General features: G+C 46.8%; 1 protein-coding gene across 1 annotated transcript in view; it reads right to left on the bottom strand.

Annotated features, from left to right (window-relative positions):
• Positions 1–7392: 7392 nt before the first annotated feature.
• Positions 7393–16561, bottom strand: part of LOC115094197 (polymerase delta-interacting protein 2-like) — a 35626-nt gene continuing 26457 nt past the window's right edge. Inside the window, exons 7-11 of the mRNA XM_029606993.1 lie at positions 11530–11666; positions 10495–10521; positions 10135–10260; positions 9968–10047; positions 7393–9715 (exon numbers count right to left, since the gene is read on the bottom strand). Coding sequence (XP_029462853.1) covers positions 9604–9715; positions 9968–10047; positions 10135–10260; positions 10495–10521; positions 11530–11666 — 482 coding nt within the window. The 3' untranslated portion in view covers positions 7393–9603. The remainder of the gene's footprint in view (positions 9716–9967; positions 10048–10134; positions 10261–10494; positions 10522–11529; positions 11667–16561) is intronic.

The raw sequence follows: 16561 nt of genomic DNA, 5'->3' as shown, positions 1-16561 counted from the left end.
CTGCTAAGCTTGGGCTGGGGCCTAATTAAGCCCAGCTGTGCTGCTCCCTCTTCGCCTCAGCAACAGGTTCTGCTCAGCCTTGAGAGAGAGTTGCTCTGTGTTCCTCCGTTCCTGCTCCAGTTCCTGTTTCCTTGATCCTGTTCCCGCTCCTCGTCCCTTCGGCTTTTTTTTTCTGGTGTCTGACTCGGTTTGTCCCTGGATTGTGCTTCATCTGCCGCCTGCCCTGACCTTCTTCCTGCTCACCGTCTCTTTGCTTTAGCTGCCTGCCCCGTCCTCTGGCCTGTTCCTGGACTCCATTGCCTGCTGCCAGCCACAACCTCTGGTACATCTGACTACGCTTCTGCTTTCCACATTTGAGGGATTGTCTTCGTCTGGAGACCCGCACCTAAGTCCTGCTGGCCCCAGTACCCAAGGGCTCAACCTGCGGGGAACGAGGGCTGGTATAAGTGAAGGTCCAGTTGGGTCTCCACTTCGCCTGCATCCGCCTCCCGCCGATGAGGACCTATAGGGGGCTCCCTCCTATAGGTGGCACCAACTTAGTCTTGGCTCAGGGGTCCACTTTCTCAACAGTTACAGTATATTTATTTATTTATTTAATAACTTTTATATACCGGCATTAGAAAGACACATCATGCCGGTTCACATAACAAAAGTGTGGAAATTCATTATAACAAGGGATTAGGGGAAGGGAAAATATAAACTAAGGCAAGGCAAAGAAAATACAGAATTGCAAACTGATTAAATAATAATAAATTAAACCAATTGTTAATTGACGAGTTCCAACGGGAAGAGGCAACATATTAATAAAAACAACATTCAGGGGAGTAGGTCAGAATATAGGGGGGATACTATAGAATGGAGGTATTTGATTCACACGGGGAGGTAGACTAGTCTGGGTAGGCCTGATGGAACAGCCAGGTTTTTAATTTAATTCTAAATTTAATTGGGCAGGATTCTAAGCGAAGCGTCATTGGCATGGAATTCCAGCGTGTAGGGCCTGCGATAGAAAGAGCTCTTTCCCTAATAGATGCGAGGTGTGCTATTTTTAGAGAGGGCACATTCAGGGTTCCTTTGTGAACTGTCAGTTACTTGATCCAAGTTTATCCTCCTGTTCGATGTAATTGCACTCTGTCATGCCTGTTTAATGTTATAATGTAAACCGAAATGATATGTAACATTTGCTACATGAATTTCGGTATATAAAAATGTTAAATAAATAAATAAATAAAACTGTCCTGGTAGGACGGTTCTGAATGACAGGGCTGAATGGTATGTCGAGCCAGAGGGAGTTGTGAGAGAAAATGGATTTGTGTATGGTAGTTAGTGTTTTATGGAGTATTCGGAAGGGGATTGGCAGCCAATGAAGGCCTTTCAGAATCGGGGTGATATATTACATTTACCCATATGGATATCCCCAAAAATGGCCCTATTAAATATACTTTGTCCTCTAGGAGATAAATACCAACCAAAGTTAATACATCAAATAATAGTTATAGCTCGGTGTGAAATAGCTGGTTTGTGGAGAGACAGTTCCATTCCTCTCTGTTCCAAACTAAAGGATAGAGTGAATCTGCTCTGTTGCCTGCACCAGATTACAGCTTCTAAAAATAGGACTACTGCTTCCTTCAATAAGAGTTGGTCACCCTCTCTCTGTTGGAGTGGATTTATTTATTTATTTGAATTTCTATACCGATATTAGTAGGGACATCATATCAGTTTATATCAAAAACATAAAGATTGAAAATTACATAAAACAGGGTGGTGGGGATGGAGAGATAGGAACTGTGAGAGCGTAGATTAGGAAGTACATAGGAATCAGGCTACTCAGAAAAATGAGTGCCACAACAGTTCATATTAAGCATAATATTTGTAAAACAAAAGGAACTTTGTACAAAGGTTCAGGGTGATTTCTCTTTAACCAATAAATTTCCCTCTTCTAGCAACTTGAAGTTGAGTTAGATAAGTTGTGTTCTTAGGATTTATAGTCTTAAGTTCCTTTATGTTTTCATGAACTTGTTCCTTACAACTGTTTTTGTTTTGTTTTTTTAAATAGTATGGGGTGGTGGTTAGGGGGGGGGTGGGTGGGAGAGGGGTAGGTTGGATAGGGCTTGAAAATTAGGTGATCACACAAACATTGTTTTTTGCTATGAACCATGCTTTATTGATTCTAGATGGTTCCTATTTTATTTATAAATGAGGTACAGGCATTTCATGTGTGAGGAATTATTGAAGCATATCGTTATTAATATAGTCTCGAGTGGTGACTTTATTATGACCAAGTGACTGTATTAAGTTTTCTGTTGTACATTGTGGGCCTGTTATTGTCTTGGATACGTGCCATATACTGTACCATCATTCTTTTGTAGCGTGGTTTCTAATAAAAGTTCTAATTAAAAAATACATAAATAAATTGTCCCTTACTTTTCCAGTACATTTTAAACACATTGACAATGGAGATACTTTTGCCCTTGAATCTTCCAGAAGTGCCCAATAAATCCTCATTTGTAATTAAAAAAATTTATGGGGCAATTTTTTTTTTTTTTTTTTAACAGCGCACAGAGCTTGCAGAGACATTATGAAAGATAAATCCTACGTGAGGTTTCTTTTTGAAAATGTGGATCATTAGGTAACAGGACTGCACATTGAGCACATACATTTGCACCTGCGCTGAAGCAGATGCACCCACAGAAAGTCCACATGGATTTTCCCTCCTCCAGCATGGGTGAAAGTACCCTTGCTATGAAGAGGGTGGGCAATTTTTCCTAGGGCAGTGACTCTAAATGGGTTTGCACATACCCCAACAGGAACAAACCTATTTGGTTAGCCAGGGTATGTTGGACGTGATCTCAATCCCTCCTATTTACTGCCAGCACCCTTTTTAATACTGGCATTCTGCAGTGAGGGGAGGAACTGTTTGCCCACAGGAAAAGTTTGAACCTTGCCCTGTTTTCTATTGTTTATTGTTAAAATAATGAATGCCGTCTACCAATAACTAAATAACTTGAAAAGCACGTCAGACCTTCTTTGCGGAGAGCATCAAGAGGCTATAATGTATGCCCTCTGCACAGTTAAAAAAAAATGTTCAGAGGGCATACTTTCACATGCACGTTGAATATTATTGCAACTTCCCTCTGGTGTGAAGAGCAAGCTACTGCGATTTTCCTCTCTCTACGCAGCCCTGCATTCTTAAGGCGATAGCTAAAGCCAGAAGAATGCTGGGCCGCATAGAGAGAAGAATATCTAGTAAGAAAAAAAGAGGTGTTAATGCCCTTGTATGGGTCCTTGGTGAGGCCTCACCTGGAGTACTGCGTTCAGTGCTGGAGCCCATATCTCAAAAAGGATAGAGACAGGATGGAGGCGGTTCAAAGAAGGGCAATCAAAACGGTGAGGGGTCAGTACTGGAAGACTTATAAGGAGAGGCTGAAGGATGTGAATATGCACACCCTGGAAGAAAGGAGGTACAGGGGAGATGTGATACAGACCTTCAGATATGTGAAATGTTTTAATGATGCACAATCGTCAAACCTTTTCCATTGGAAAGAAATCAATAGAACTAGGGGTCATGAATTGAAACGACAGGGAGGACGACTCAGAACCAATGTCAGGAAATATTTCTTCATGGAGAGGGTGGTGAATGCCTGGAAAGCCTTTCTGGAGGAGGTGGTGAAGACGAAAACAATGAAAGAATTCAAAGGGGCATGGGATAAACACTATGGGGCGGATTTTAAGAGCCCTGCTCGCCGGTGAGCCTATTTTACATAGGCCTACCGGCGCGCGCAGAGCCCCGGGACTCGCGTAAGTCCCAGGGTTTTCTGAGGGGGGCGTGTCGGGGGGCGGGCCCGAACCGCGCAGTGTTTTCGGGGCATGTCGGGAGCGGGCCCGGGGGCGTGGCTACGGCCGCGCCCTCCGGACACGCCCCCAGGTCACGTCCCGGCGCGCTAGCGGCCCACTGGCGCGCGGGGATTTACGTCTCCCTCCGGGAGGCGTAAATCCCCCGACAAAGGTAAAGGCGGGGGGGTTTAGACAGGGCCGGGCGGGTGGGTTAGGTAGGGGAAGGGAGGGGAAGGTGAGGGGAGGGCAAAAGAAAGTTCCCTCCGAGGCCGCTCCGATTTCAGAGCGGCCTCGGAGGGAACGGGGGTAGGCTGCGCGGCTTGGCGCGCGCCGGCTATACGGAATTGATAGCCTTGCGCGCGCCAATCCAGGATTTTAGCGGCTACGCGCGTATCTACTAAAATCCCGCGTACTTTTGCTGGCGCCTGATGCGCCAGCAAAAGTACGCCTATTCGCGCGGTCTGAAAATCTACCCCTATGGATCCTTAAAGGCTAGAGGATGGAAATAAAGAAGAGTGCATGGGGGTAACTTGCTGGTGTGGCAGTTAATACCCTTAAGCAGAGGTGTACCTAGAATATTTGGTACTTGGAATGGATACTTCTTTGGCACCCCCCCAATATATAATTTTAAAATTTTCTAAACCTTGATAAAATATTTCAAAACAGCAGACACAACAAATAACACCCAATAATTAAAACTAATAAGAATTTTAAAAATCTCCCACTTTCCCTATCTGTCATCCTAAGATTGTTGTAGACTGAGGGCACGTGTACGCGCACTCACACACACACACACAATATGCTTCCTCTCTCTCATACACCCATACGTGCTTGGTGAAAGAAAGAGGGAGCATGTATGTGTGTATGAGAGAGAGGAAGCATATGTATGTGTGTATGAGAGAGAGGAAGCCCTAATGCCCACCGCCACTACTGGAGCCGCACTCTCAAAAGCATCATAGGTGGAATGCACGTTTGCCACACTCAAGGCCCTGCTGTTGCTGGGGAAGGGGTTCAGCTACCTCCTGGACCTGTCTTCCAGAGATTGCAAGGGTACTGGGCCATATAAAGCTGGTAGGAGGCGATGTGAGTAATCAAAATCATGCCCTGATACACCTTTCTATTCAGGGCATCTGCCCCGGTGGCACCAAAGCATGGGTACGGGAGCGTTTGGCTTTTTTGAGGGCCGACTCAACCACCACTGACTGGTGTGATAGCTGGTGCCTCTCAAAACCTAAGGCCAGCTGGATGAGGTAGAGTGCATCTGCCTTACGGTTCACTGGCAGTATGGAGACTGGGTGCACCCACATCCTGAGGAGTAACTCCTTGAAAATATAATGGATGGGGAAAGCAAGCACCTCCTTTGGGGCCATCTACGAACTGGAGAACATCCAGCATTTTGTGACGGGCATCCTCCTCCGCCAGAAGCTGGAAGAGGACAGACTCAGCCATAGCCCGAACAAAGCCGCAAAGGTCAGATCGTCTGGTGGGGATCTACGCCTCTCATCTGGAGGAGATGGATCAGAGGGGGATGTCTTCAGAGTCCTGCGAGGAAGACTCAGAGGTATCATACAGGGCTTCCTCCTCACTGAAGTCCCCTGGAGGGCCCTGAGGAAGGTCCCTGCCTGAGACCCCTGGCCTCAGAGCCAAGAGCACAGACAGCACCAATGGAATCAGGGTCACCGATGGCCTCAAAAGCACTAGGGTCCTGAGGTACTGGGAACCAGAGCGGGCAAGAGTGTAGGTAGCACCGGTACAGATGGTGCCCCTGGACGGTAGGCATCCTCTTCTGAGGAGGAACCCATAATAGGGATGACTCCTGTTGGAGGAGGACTTGGTGGCTGCTGGGGCATCGAGACACCTCTGGGCACCAGTGGCAGCTGCGTGGGCAGAATACCCAAGAGGACATTGAGTCGCTCTAGCAGAGGCAGCAGCATTGCAGGGGCAGGCTTGGACGCCGGGGGCACCAGCGGAGCTGGTGGCTCGATGCCCTGAATGGCTTGGAGCACTGCCTGTTGCCCCCTGTGGTCCAGCTCCTCCTGGAAGTCTGCCGAACCGAGGACTGAGGGAGGAAGAATAGGGTGAGGCATCACCAGAGCTTCCCTGGAGCCCCAGGGAGGCTCAGTACCTAGCACCGATGTCTGTGGGGAACGCTCAGGACTCCCGGGTACGATGTAAGTCGAATCCTCCACGCAGTAGGGGTCACTTTGGATGCAGCACGGCGTACCCCGGTGCTGCCCAAGCATGGCACCATGTGATAATGGTGACCAGTGCCAGTGCTTCTGAGGCTTCCCATGGTGCTCGGCCCGGTCTTTCCCTGGCACCGAGGATGGAGATATTCCTGAGGTCCTTGAGTGTGACGACACTGGAGAATGCCTATCTCCCGAACCGCGCTCACGTGAGGGTGCCAAAAGGGGAGTGGGCACAGAGGGAAGTAGCTCCATCAGTTCCCCACTGTCCTTGGAGTAGAGGTGCCAGACGCTGGAGTCGAAGGGTCAGATTTATTAGACCCAAAGAGTTTTTCCATCTTATCAAGATGAGCCCAACGACCCTTGGGGGTCATCTGTCACAAAGATGACACTCCCAGATGTCGTGCGATGCCCCCAGGCAGAGAAAGCAAACATCAGACGGATATGTGATGGACATGGGCCGCAGACACTGCGGCATCGGCGAAAAACCCAATGCCATGAAAAAGAGCCAGTAAGTGGTCGATGACCGGCAGATACAGAGCCCGGCACAGTCAGGAATCAACCGGACAGAAGGTACGAAAAAAAACTGAAAAAAAGCAGAGCTCCAAAAATCCATGAGGCAAACAGCTCTGTGGAAGAGACTGAAGGGGGACTCCGTGTAGATAGTGATATGTTGGGCAAGCTCAGTGTGTCTAGTCAAAATTCTAGACTCACACAAGTTATGAGTGATGTGTGATGGTCCTATAGTTATTATTTGTGGTTTCATTGTTAAAAAGAGGTATTATTGATTATTTTGCCAAGTGTATTGTCCCTATACATTTATTTTATCTTGTTGAAATAGTATATAACACTAATAAACTTATATTGTATTTTGTCCTTCTTTCTTAAATATTTTTATTAGCAACAATAGGTCACACAATATCTGCTGGGGAAGGCAGGGTATACAGGACAGAGGTACTGCTACACTGTTGCGACCAGGGGCAATATTTACTTACCTTTCAACATCAGCTGCAGCAGCATCACTCTGCTATGCGTCTCCAGAAGTGAGGCAAACAAGCATGTTGCTTATTGGTCAGTAAATGCAGAGATATTTCTTACTTACAATGTTTAAAGTGGACTATTAAAACCTGTGGTCAAGCTTGATGGTCGCTTGACCACAGGTTTTAATTGTCCACTTTAAACATTGTAAGTAAGAAATCTCTCTGCATTTTTTGAGCTGTAATTTTTCTTACTGTTAGCTTACTGGTCAGTGTCGTATGAGGCCTTGCCTTCCGCAGAGCATGCTGGGAATTGTAGTCAGTTCAGCTCTCAATGAATGCTGAACATTCCATACTTAGACACAATAAGAAGAAAAAAAAAAAAAAAGACATATACCTCACCAAGAGAAATAAACTTTTATTTCAGCAGCTTCGAGATGGAAAAGTCAAATACATACCCCATTGTTTCACAAGTCACAGTACAGCTCATGACACGCCAAGCTGGAGGGAAGGATGCATCCCCTGGCCATAGCATCCCCTTTTTCTAGTACTCTTTACACTACTAGACATAGGACCTCCTGCCCTTTCCCTAGGCTTGGGCCCTAGTGACTGCCCTATCCGCCCCATCCTCAGCTCCTTTTAATCTGTCACTGGGTGCCAACCGGTTTCTGAGGATTGGTGCAGAGCTAAACCAGCTCTACCTTGCTGGGCCTTTAAACTTACATACCCTATAAGGACAGCAGAACTACAGCTCTCAGCCCCCAATGGGGCCAAACCAAGCCTGGATCCAGCATGGCCCCCCGATGACCTGGAACCTGGTGGAAGCCCTAAAAAAACAAAGAGCTGCCCTGTGACTGGCTTCTGGCGGTTTATTTTAGGATAGTCATGGAGTGGCTACCTATACCAATCATACAGTTCAAACTTTGGGGATGTAAGATCTACTCTACAGTTTCTCAGAATTAAATGGGAGAAATGTCACCAGGCAAGAGCAGGTCCAAGCCTCCTTCCTGAAGCTGTAGTTATGTGGCAAGACTGTCGCAGCAAACACTCCAGGCTGGGGCCTTTTATGAATCTGATCACGCACTGGAAGACAGACTTAAAGGTTACAGCCCTCCTTATATGCCATTGCATCATTTTCCAGGGGAGCATCTCCCTTGCAAATCTTTTACTCTCCAAAGGGCCGATACAGTACAGTGCGTTCCGACACAGCGCACTGTTAACCCGCCATTGGACGCGCAGTTTCCCTTACCCCTTATTCAGTAAGGGGCGCAAAATGCGGGTCCAACCCACCGAACCCAATAGCGCCCTATCGCCTCCTTTTGCCCGTTTCTACTGCTGGGCTTCATTTAAATACTGAATTGCGCGCACAGGCGAGTGGCCTGTGCCCGCTCTCCCGCGGACTTTACTGAATCGGCCTGCAAGGGTTTCCACTGCAGTCCCACCTGCTTCTCACTGTTTAAACACCCCCAGGGAGCTCAGCAGACACCCATTCCCCTACTATCCAGAAGCGGGTACACCCTTCTGTACCTGAGGTAAACAAATATGTTGAGACAGAGAGCACTGAACCTGGATAATTTTATGCAAGAAGAAGTGTCTTCTGATGCCAGGTTGGGACCTTTTAAAACCTTAAGGAAAGCCAGCGTTTGTCAGTGAACAAAGTACAGTACTTTTGAAGATAATATTCCTATTCCCTCTGGCTGCAGCAGCAAGCAGTGGAGTGGATGCAGCATGTTGGGAGAGGCTGTTGGTAGGCTGTACAGCAGCACAGCGGCTACTAATGGAAGTGCCCCTGGCTGTGTGTTCAGAACTAAAACCACAAACTCTCTGAAACTTGTTTAATTGTGGGGTGGGGAGAGGGCGAGGTAGAGAGAGCACTGTACTCTAGTAAACAATGCCTCGGGCGCTTCTACCATTAGCTGCCCTCTCTGTGACCTATGGGAAACAGCAGCACTTTTGAAGCAAGCAGGAAATATGACCTGGGTATGATTACTGGCCACTTACCAAACAGAACAGCTCTATGGTAACCTAGGAGTATAAACGAAAAGTCTCTAAGCCAAGAACTGTAATGAGGAAGGGGGAATCCGAAACGTTCAGAAGTGGGGAAAACCCACTGTTAAAATGCCCAGAGCTGCAGGCTAACAGTTACAGGGGCCGGGAGAAATTAAATCCTTAATGCTTGCTCTGAGAGCAGAAAGTGCTCAAGCTCTGCTTGCTAGGAACCAGGTTCTGAAAAATTCTCTGTGCCAGGAAACAGCGATCACCGTTCAGTGCAACATGCCTGCAATAATGTGGATATAGCTTTTATAAATAGAAAGCGCTTGAGTAAAGCAATTGTGCACCCTAGGAGTGCTATTATCCATGCTGAAAGCATCAGCACTTATAAAAGTCTTCAAAGCATTGACATGCTTGTCTCTTCTTTCCCTTTCTTCCTCCTTTGATCTTATTCCAAAGTCTGCTTTTTTTTTTGCGATAACAGATTTCCTATAATTTTTTACATTTCTTTTCAGATTTAAAAAAAAAAAAAGTGCGCCCCTTCCTTCCATGACGGGCATACTTTCCCCCGATTTATAAAAATCCTTTCCTTCCAGAGGGAAACGGGAGCCTGGATGCTATTCCCGGGTCTCAGGTCCTGGCCGACAGTCTGTCCGACTCTCCAAAGAGAACGGGGGGATGCGGCAATCGAAGAAGTACCCGTCTTCCCTCTCTATACGAAATGTTCCCCTGCGGCAAGAAGAAAATAAAACATTTTTTTTCCTCTGAGATTCTCTAGGGGGGGGGGCTTGGGAGACGATAAATCAAGATTCCTCGGCAAAAAAAAATCGCAGCTACCACTATTGCCCCACAGCAGGCAGCACAGGGAAGGGATCTCGCAGCTTCTGTAGGTTTCAGCATCTCCCGGGAGGAGGGGGGCTGTAGAAATAAGTACAGGAGCATTTGCTCTTGGGGGGGGGGATGGGACGGACAGGGACTCACCACATATGGCCGCTGGGCGCTTGGAGGGAGACATGGCTGCTGTACTGGAAGGCCGGCTGCTCCTTTGATAGAACAGGCTCCTGTAGGAGAACAGAAGAGACAACTAAATGGGAGGCTGCCCTTCTGCTTTCTTCCAAGACTCCACCCCCCCCCCGGTGAACACATACCCTGCCCACCACGCCACGGCCCCGCACCGTCTCCAGCGTCCCCGTCAGGCTGAAAATGCGCCAATGCCGTTCTCGCAGCTGTAGGGTCTCACAGCTCAGGTTCTCCAGGCGGATACAGTAACGCCACTACAAGAAGGAGAGAGAGAGAGAAAAAAAAATGGCGGGCAGCTCCTTTCACCCCTGTCAAAAAATTTCTCCCTCCCCTTCCAAACAGGCACATGTGGTGCAGCTTTAAACATTTCACCTGCTGCTCTCCACACGTGCGACTACAGCAGCACAGAAACGTCACAAGAAGCACCCCCAAGGTCATGGGATATCAATGGCAGAGAGTAATACTGCACTCCCTCCCACTGCACTTACCCAGTATACAGGAGTGTTCTGCGTCTCCTAAGATGGAGGTATAAAAAAAAAAAAAAAATCATCAGTGAGTTCAGTGTTTTGCTCAACAGTCTCCCCTCCTGAGTGCTTTCACATACCCTTCCCCTCAGTCTCTTCTGGTCAATAGTGAGGCATACCCTCCCACAATGCAATTCAGCAGGCCTGCCTGACATGATTGGGCCCAATTATTTCAGAATAATATTGTACTATCACTAAATTATCAGACATACTAGCTTCAAATCACTTCTTTAAACATCAAAAGGAACAACTTGTCTATTTACATCCTGGAAGCTGCACTTAGGTATGAGGACCAAAAGAGCTCTACTTCTAGGGGAAACGCAGATGAGAGCCATGAAACAAACTGTGTAACAATGAGATTATCAAGCACCAGTAGGGCACAAAGATTCTCCAGACTCTCTCTCTCACACACACACATCCACCCCTTCTCTTGCTCTCTGCTACAGTTTCTTTGTAATATATAGCCAAGCTATACATTATAATGTTCATCACATTGTCTGTGAAGCCTGGTCTCTCATGCTCCCACGCACAGGGACATTTAAGCATAGGCACACACAAGTTTGCACACATGCGCACCATCTTATACAAACATGCATGCAACAAGCTTGTACAAGCACACATTTGTGCTGGTGCGCAGCACACTGCACACCCAAGCTCGCAGCACACACACAAGCTCATGCAAGCATGCAGAAGGGTGCAGAAGCTTGCAAAAGCACACACAAGCTCCCACACATGCATACAACACTGGCTCACACTCCCCCCAGGATGTTATTGACCAGACTACTCAAGCAACACCAGGCATTTTTGGCTAGTATTAAATATTGTACAAATACCTGCCTTTGTGTGTGCTTTTCTCTACTGTACTCGCTACCTTTGGAAGGTGGATCCAGAGCCATTATTTACTTATTACTATTCATTGTTACAATTCTGTGTCTGAATAGTCCTCTCCATGTCGCCTATCCCTATGATTCCTCAAATGCTCCTTCCATAGCCTCTCACCCTTACACCCATGTAAAATGGGATGGCAGTGATCCGTAGCTGTTCCGTCGTTTCTCGATGCACATCTGAAAGTTCCAGCCATTGATGGTTCTTCTCTTGCCAAGCTCTCAGTGTCTCCTGAGCCATCAGAGGCGGTGCTACCAAGGAAAAAACATAGTAACAGTAAATGATGGCAAAAAAAGAAAAAAAAAAAAAAAAGACCATCTGGCCTATCCAGTCTGCCCTGTTATCCTGTCCATACTGCCAGGGATACTCTGTGGCTGCCGACTTGGATGTATGACCTCCTACAAGATTTCTCCTTGTCCAGGACAAATTTTCCCTTCTTTGTTCTCCACCATCTTGAGTAGAAGAGCATACAAGATCCCCACTTAGTTTCTTCAAGCACCTCTCTTTTCCATGCCTAAGCGCAAGGCTCTGTAATAATCTAAAATAGCAAGAAATACTAGTAAGGCCCAAAAATCCGACCTCCTAGGTCCCCTGTGTAGCCTGCCAGGCAAAATATGGCTACTTGAGCACCTGCATCTCCAGCAGGACTTAGTTTATTGTTTCCTAACGAGTGTGTCATGGCCTTCAGACCTGATCTGGTGTGCCATGGAAAACAAAAGTCACCATTGCCTGCTGCTCAGATCCAGACAAGTACCTGGGCTCTACTCTCAGCACTTCACAGCAACAAATACCAGCAGCTCAGCAGTGGCTCCTTAAACGTGTAGAACATATAATCGTGAACGCTGTCTCTTCCTAACCATAGTCTGAGACCCGGAGTATGGTAATTAATGGGAAGCATGCAAGGAATGGATAGTTGGGCAATACAGCGCCTCATCTTGCATACCACACGTCACATACAGCACCTTCCCATCTGGAGTCCTTTCAGCCTCTGCTTTATCCCCAGGCCGAGTGAGACAGGGAAAGCCTGCAATGAGCACAGAGTATTAGGGAGCCGCAGGAGCAGCAGCAGCAGTGAAGGAGTTTTGGCAGCCGCATGCGGCAGCCAAGATAACTAACTGCTTACGCCTCACCAACTTCTCCCTTCTCTTGTACTTGTATATAGAGGGAGCTGGTCCACTGTGATGGAGCCACATGAGTCGTCCCTTTGTTTTAAAATACGCACAAGAGACTGGTGGGGGCTGTCGGTGCTTTCTTAGCATTTCCTTTGGCCATACGAGTCCTCTCTGTGTCCACACGGCCTGTTCCATGGAGGTTGGCATCCCACACAACACTTTTGTTAATGTAGGTGTGCCTTGAGCACGAAAAGGGTTGGGAAACACACTGATTTAGTTAATTACAGAACTTGCAGCCTGTCAGATGGACCCAGCTGCCAACTGATTCTGCCATTGTAGCCCACCAGACAACCTGGTCACGTGAATACCTGCCATTACTGCTAGGAGTTCTCATATTTCATGACAGCCATGTTCAGAAGCATTTTAGACAGAAAACTCAGAAGTTATCCAACTAAATGAACGTTTGGGCACTTAGTCGGCTATCTTATTCTCTGGCTAAAATTTTAACCGGGTAAATTAGGGGCATTCCAGGGAGGAGTTATGTTAGCCAGCTAACTCCAATATTCAGCGTTAGCTGGATAACTTATCTGACCAAGGGCCTGAGTCACTAAGCAGTTTTCCCAGAGACACAGCCTTAGTGAATCAGGTCCTATATGTCTGGCTGGGCCACAGAGCTGTCCCTAAAGACAACCAGCTATATTCAATAGTGCAGCTGCACTACTGAATATACCACTAAGGTTAGCCAGATAAGTTTATCCAGACAGTGACTGAATATGGACCCTCTCACATCAACAGGGGATCTATCAACCCACAAAACAGCCCACCCTTTATTTCCTCCTCCCCTAACGGTTAAAAGAAAATGTTTAGCCCAGCATGCCCTGCATCTTGCCCATCTGCATAGTTTAAGAGTGTGGGAGGAGCTATTCACTAATCCCACCATGCGTTACACTTAAATCCTTCCCACCCACTGCCCCCTGGAGAGGAGGGAGGGGGGTCTATCCCTACCTGCACTGCATCTTGACCCCTTTACAACTGCACAGAGCTGAGAGAGTTGGACTTGGGTGATCTGGCTCTCAAAGCATCCATGCACTTTGGAGAGCCCCTGCCCATAATTTCCTCACTCATAAGATGTTGTCCATAGCTTTAACGGCGGTTTGCACTGGCCCAGGGATGGTGAACTCTGCTCCTCGTGTGCCACAAGCAGGCCAGGTTTTCAGGATATCCACAATGAATGTGCATGAGAAAGATTTGTGGATATAAAAAAAAAAAACAACAAAAACCCCTGGCCTGTTTGTGGTCCTCGAGGACTGGAGTTCGCCATCCCTGCGCTAGTCTAAGCTCTGCCACCTCTCATGTTTGGAGTAAGGTTGCCACATGCTAGTCGGCAGGAAGCTTTTTCTCCTCAAAATTCAAACTACTTTCCAGCTTTCAGATCGATACAGTAAAGTGCAACCGCGGTTACCCTGCTCCTAAACTCGCCTTCTACTCACTTTCCAGCCGCGTTGGCCCTTCCCGCGATACACTATCCCCTTTAACTCATCCCTACCGCCTCTTAAAATCCCCGGGTGCCCCCTTCCGCCCGCAGCATGTATATTAAATGTAAACGAGCGAATTAGCTATTCCCTCCCATACAGTAACGCGCGCCCCGACTATCGCTTTTTTACCCTGCCGTTTTGCCTCAGCATTCCCACTGGCTGAGTGCTAGAGTCTGCTGCTTTTATAGTTCTCCAGGCTCTGCACTGCCTACCTACTCTATTACAGCAGGCCCTAAAACACCAGTACACCTGATATTAGGATAAAAGAACAAGCTAAGCTGTTATTGATCCCTACACAGAAACTACACGCTAGAACAATACCTCACCTCAGTCACCAAATACAGAATAAAGAGACAAAGTTTAAGTAGAAACATGCAAACAAAAACTGAATTGGAAACCATAACAGAACAGACTCCATATGCAGTGCAGAGATGGAAAAACAGAAACATTTCCATTCCTCATTAAACATCAAATAATAAAATCAAGATATATAAATCAATCAGAATAGTAAAACCATACTCATAAAAAGAATACATATTTTAAAACAGCTGATGAATAGAACATGGAATGATTACAAATATAACTGTTTTTTTAAATTTTCCAATCAATAAAATATTTCAATACCCAATAATTAAAACTAAGGCTTCTCAATAAACTTTAAATTAAAAAAAAAAAAACTCAAACTTTAAAATTAAAAAAAAAACAAACAAACTAAGGCTAAAAAAAAAAAATCCCTTGCTCTCCATACCTGGGAACTTTAGATTCCAGTCACCCTCAGATTGTCATGGATTAGTCAGGGATAGAAGATATGCACAAACCTTCTCCTTTCTCTTATATATAAACACTTTCTAACATATATGCACATTCTCACACAAACTCCCTTATATTCTCTCTCACACATATGCTGACTGACTTCACAAACTCTGGCTCACACACACATGCTTACTGTTTTAAGTAGTCCTCTTGCTCACATAAATGCTCATTGGTGTGCTCGTTTTCTCTCACAAACATACACGTTCTCTGGCTCAATCACCTTTGCTCACACACATGCTCTGGAAAACACAGCAAGTCTAACTATTATGCGGTGCAAAAATGGAAAAACAGAAACATTATTCCTCATAAAACATTAAACAATAAAGTCAAGAGATATAAAACATCATTCATAATATTAAAACCATACTAAAAAAAAACCAAACAAACAAGTATGTCAAGCAGGCAACAGCCAACAAACATCCAGTAATTAAAATAACTCACATGTTTTTTCTAATATTTCAAAACAGCAGACATGAAATAACAGCCCAAAGTTTAAAATAATAGGATTGAACATTTCCAGCTCTCCATACCTGGGATCTTTTGATTTCCAGTCACCCACAGATTGTGGATTGGAGGAGGGGGCCTCACAATCTTTATTTCTCTCCCCCTCCCCAACACACACACACACACACACACACACACACACACACACACACACTCTCTCTCTCACTCACTTATACGCTGTCACATACACAGGCTGTTTCACTCTCTCTCTTTCTATCTCATACACAGACTCAGGCTCTCACAGACACATGCAGGCACTCTCACTCTGTCATACATACACAGTCTCTCACACATACACAGGCTCTGTCGCTTTTTTACACACATGCAGGCTCACACACACACAAGCTAACTCATACACACACCCAGGCTTGCTTTCTGTCATATACACAAACATACACACATATAGCTTTCAGGCCTCCCCTTTGTCTGCGGTGGGATGGCAGCACTGCTCCTCAATGCTGGAAGGGAGGTGGAAGAAGGCCACTGCTACTCTCAGCTCCTGCAAGGTGGGGGGGAGGAGGGCTTTGGCTGCGGCCGCATAGCCATCTCTTCGGGCTGCGGAAGGATGGGCATGCAGGCCTCTCTCCAGGCTGCAGCAGAATGGGCTATGCTGCGGCTGCACAGGATCTTCCTTCGGGCTGTGGCAGAATGGGCTCTGCCACGGCCATGCAGGACTCTGTTTGGGCTGAAGCAGGATGAGCTCTGCCGCAACCCCTCAGGTTTCTGAAATGGGATGACCTCCGCCATCACCCTTACAAAAGCAGTGAAGGTTAAGCCCTCAGGCGGAGACTTCCTTCGCTCCCCTGCAGGAGAAGTGTCTGACGGGAGACCATCTGAATCCTCGTCGGAGGACTCAGTCTGATCATCCCTCTCCAGGGCTCATATGGACCCTCTTCCTCGTTGTATGCCACAGCAGATGGGGGGACCTAGGTGACTGGCCTACATCCAGAGATGCAGGCACCAATGGAATTGGACGGGGGGGACTACAGGCCTCGGCGTTTCCATTGACCTCGGCGGAGCTTCCTCCTCAGAAGAACTGGCAACAACCACCATCTTGATAGGGGGAGACCTTGGTGATCTGCTGGGCACTGGTACCACCCTAGTAACCAATGCCAACTGAGTCAGTAATGCACAGATGAGCACATTGAGCTTCTCCAGAAGCGGTACGAGGATGGGCTGCAC

Source organism: Rhinatrema bivittatum, chromosome 6 (assembly GCF_901001135.1).
Source record: "Rhinatrema bivittatum chromosome 6, aRhiBiv1.1, whole genome shotgun sequence".
Taxonomy (NCBI): Eukaryota; Metazoa; Chordata; class Amphibia; order Gymnophiona; family Rhinatrematidae; genus Rhinatrema; species Rhinatrema bivittatum.
The sequence above is the reverse complement of the archived record's forward strand: the minus strand, read 5'-3'. Positions and strand labels throughout refer to the sequence as shown.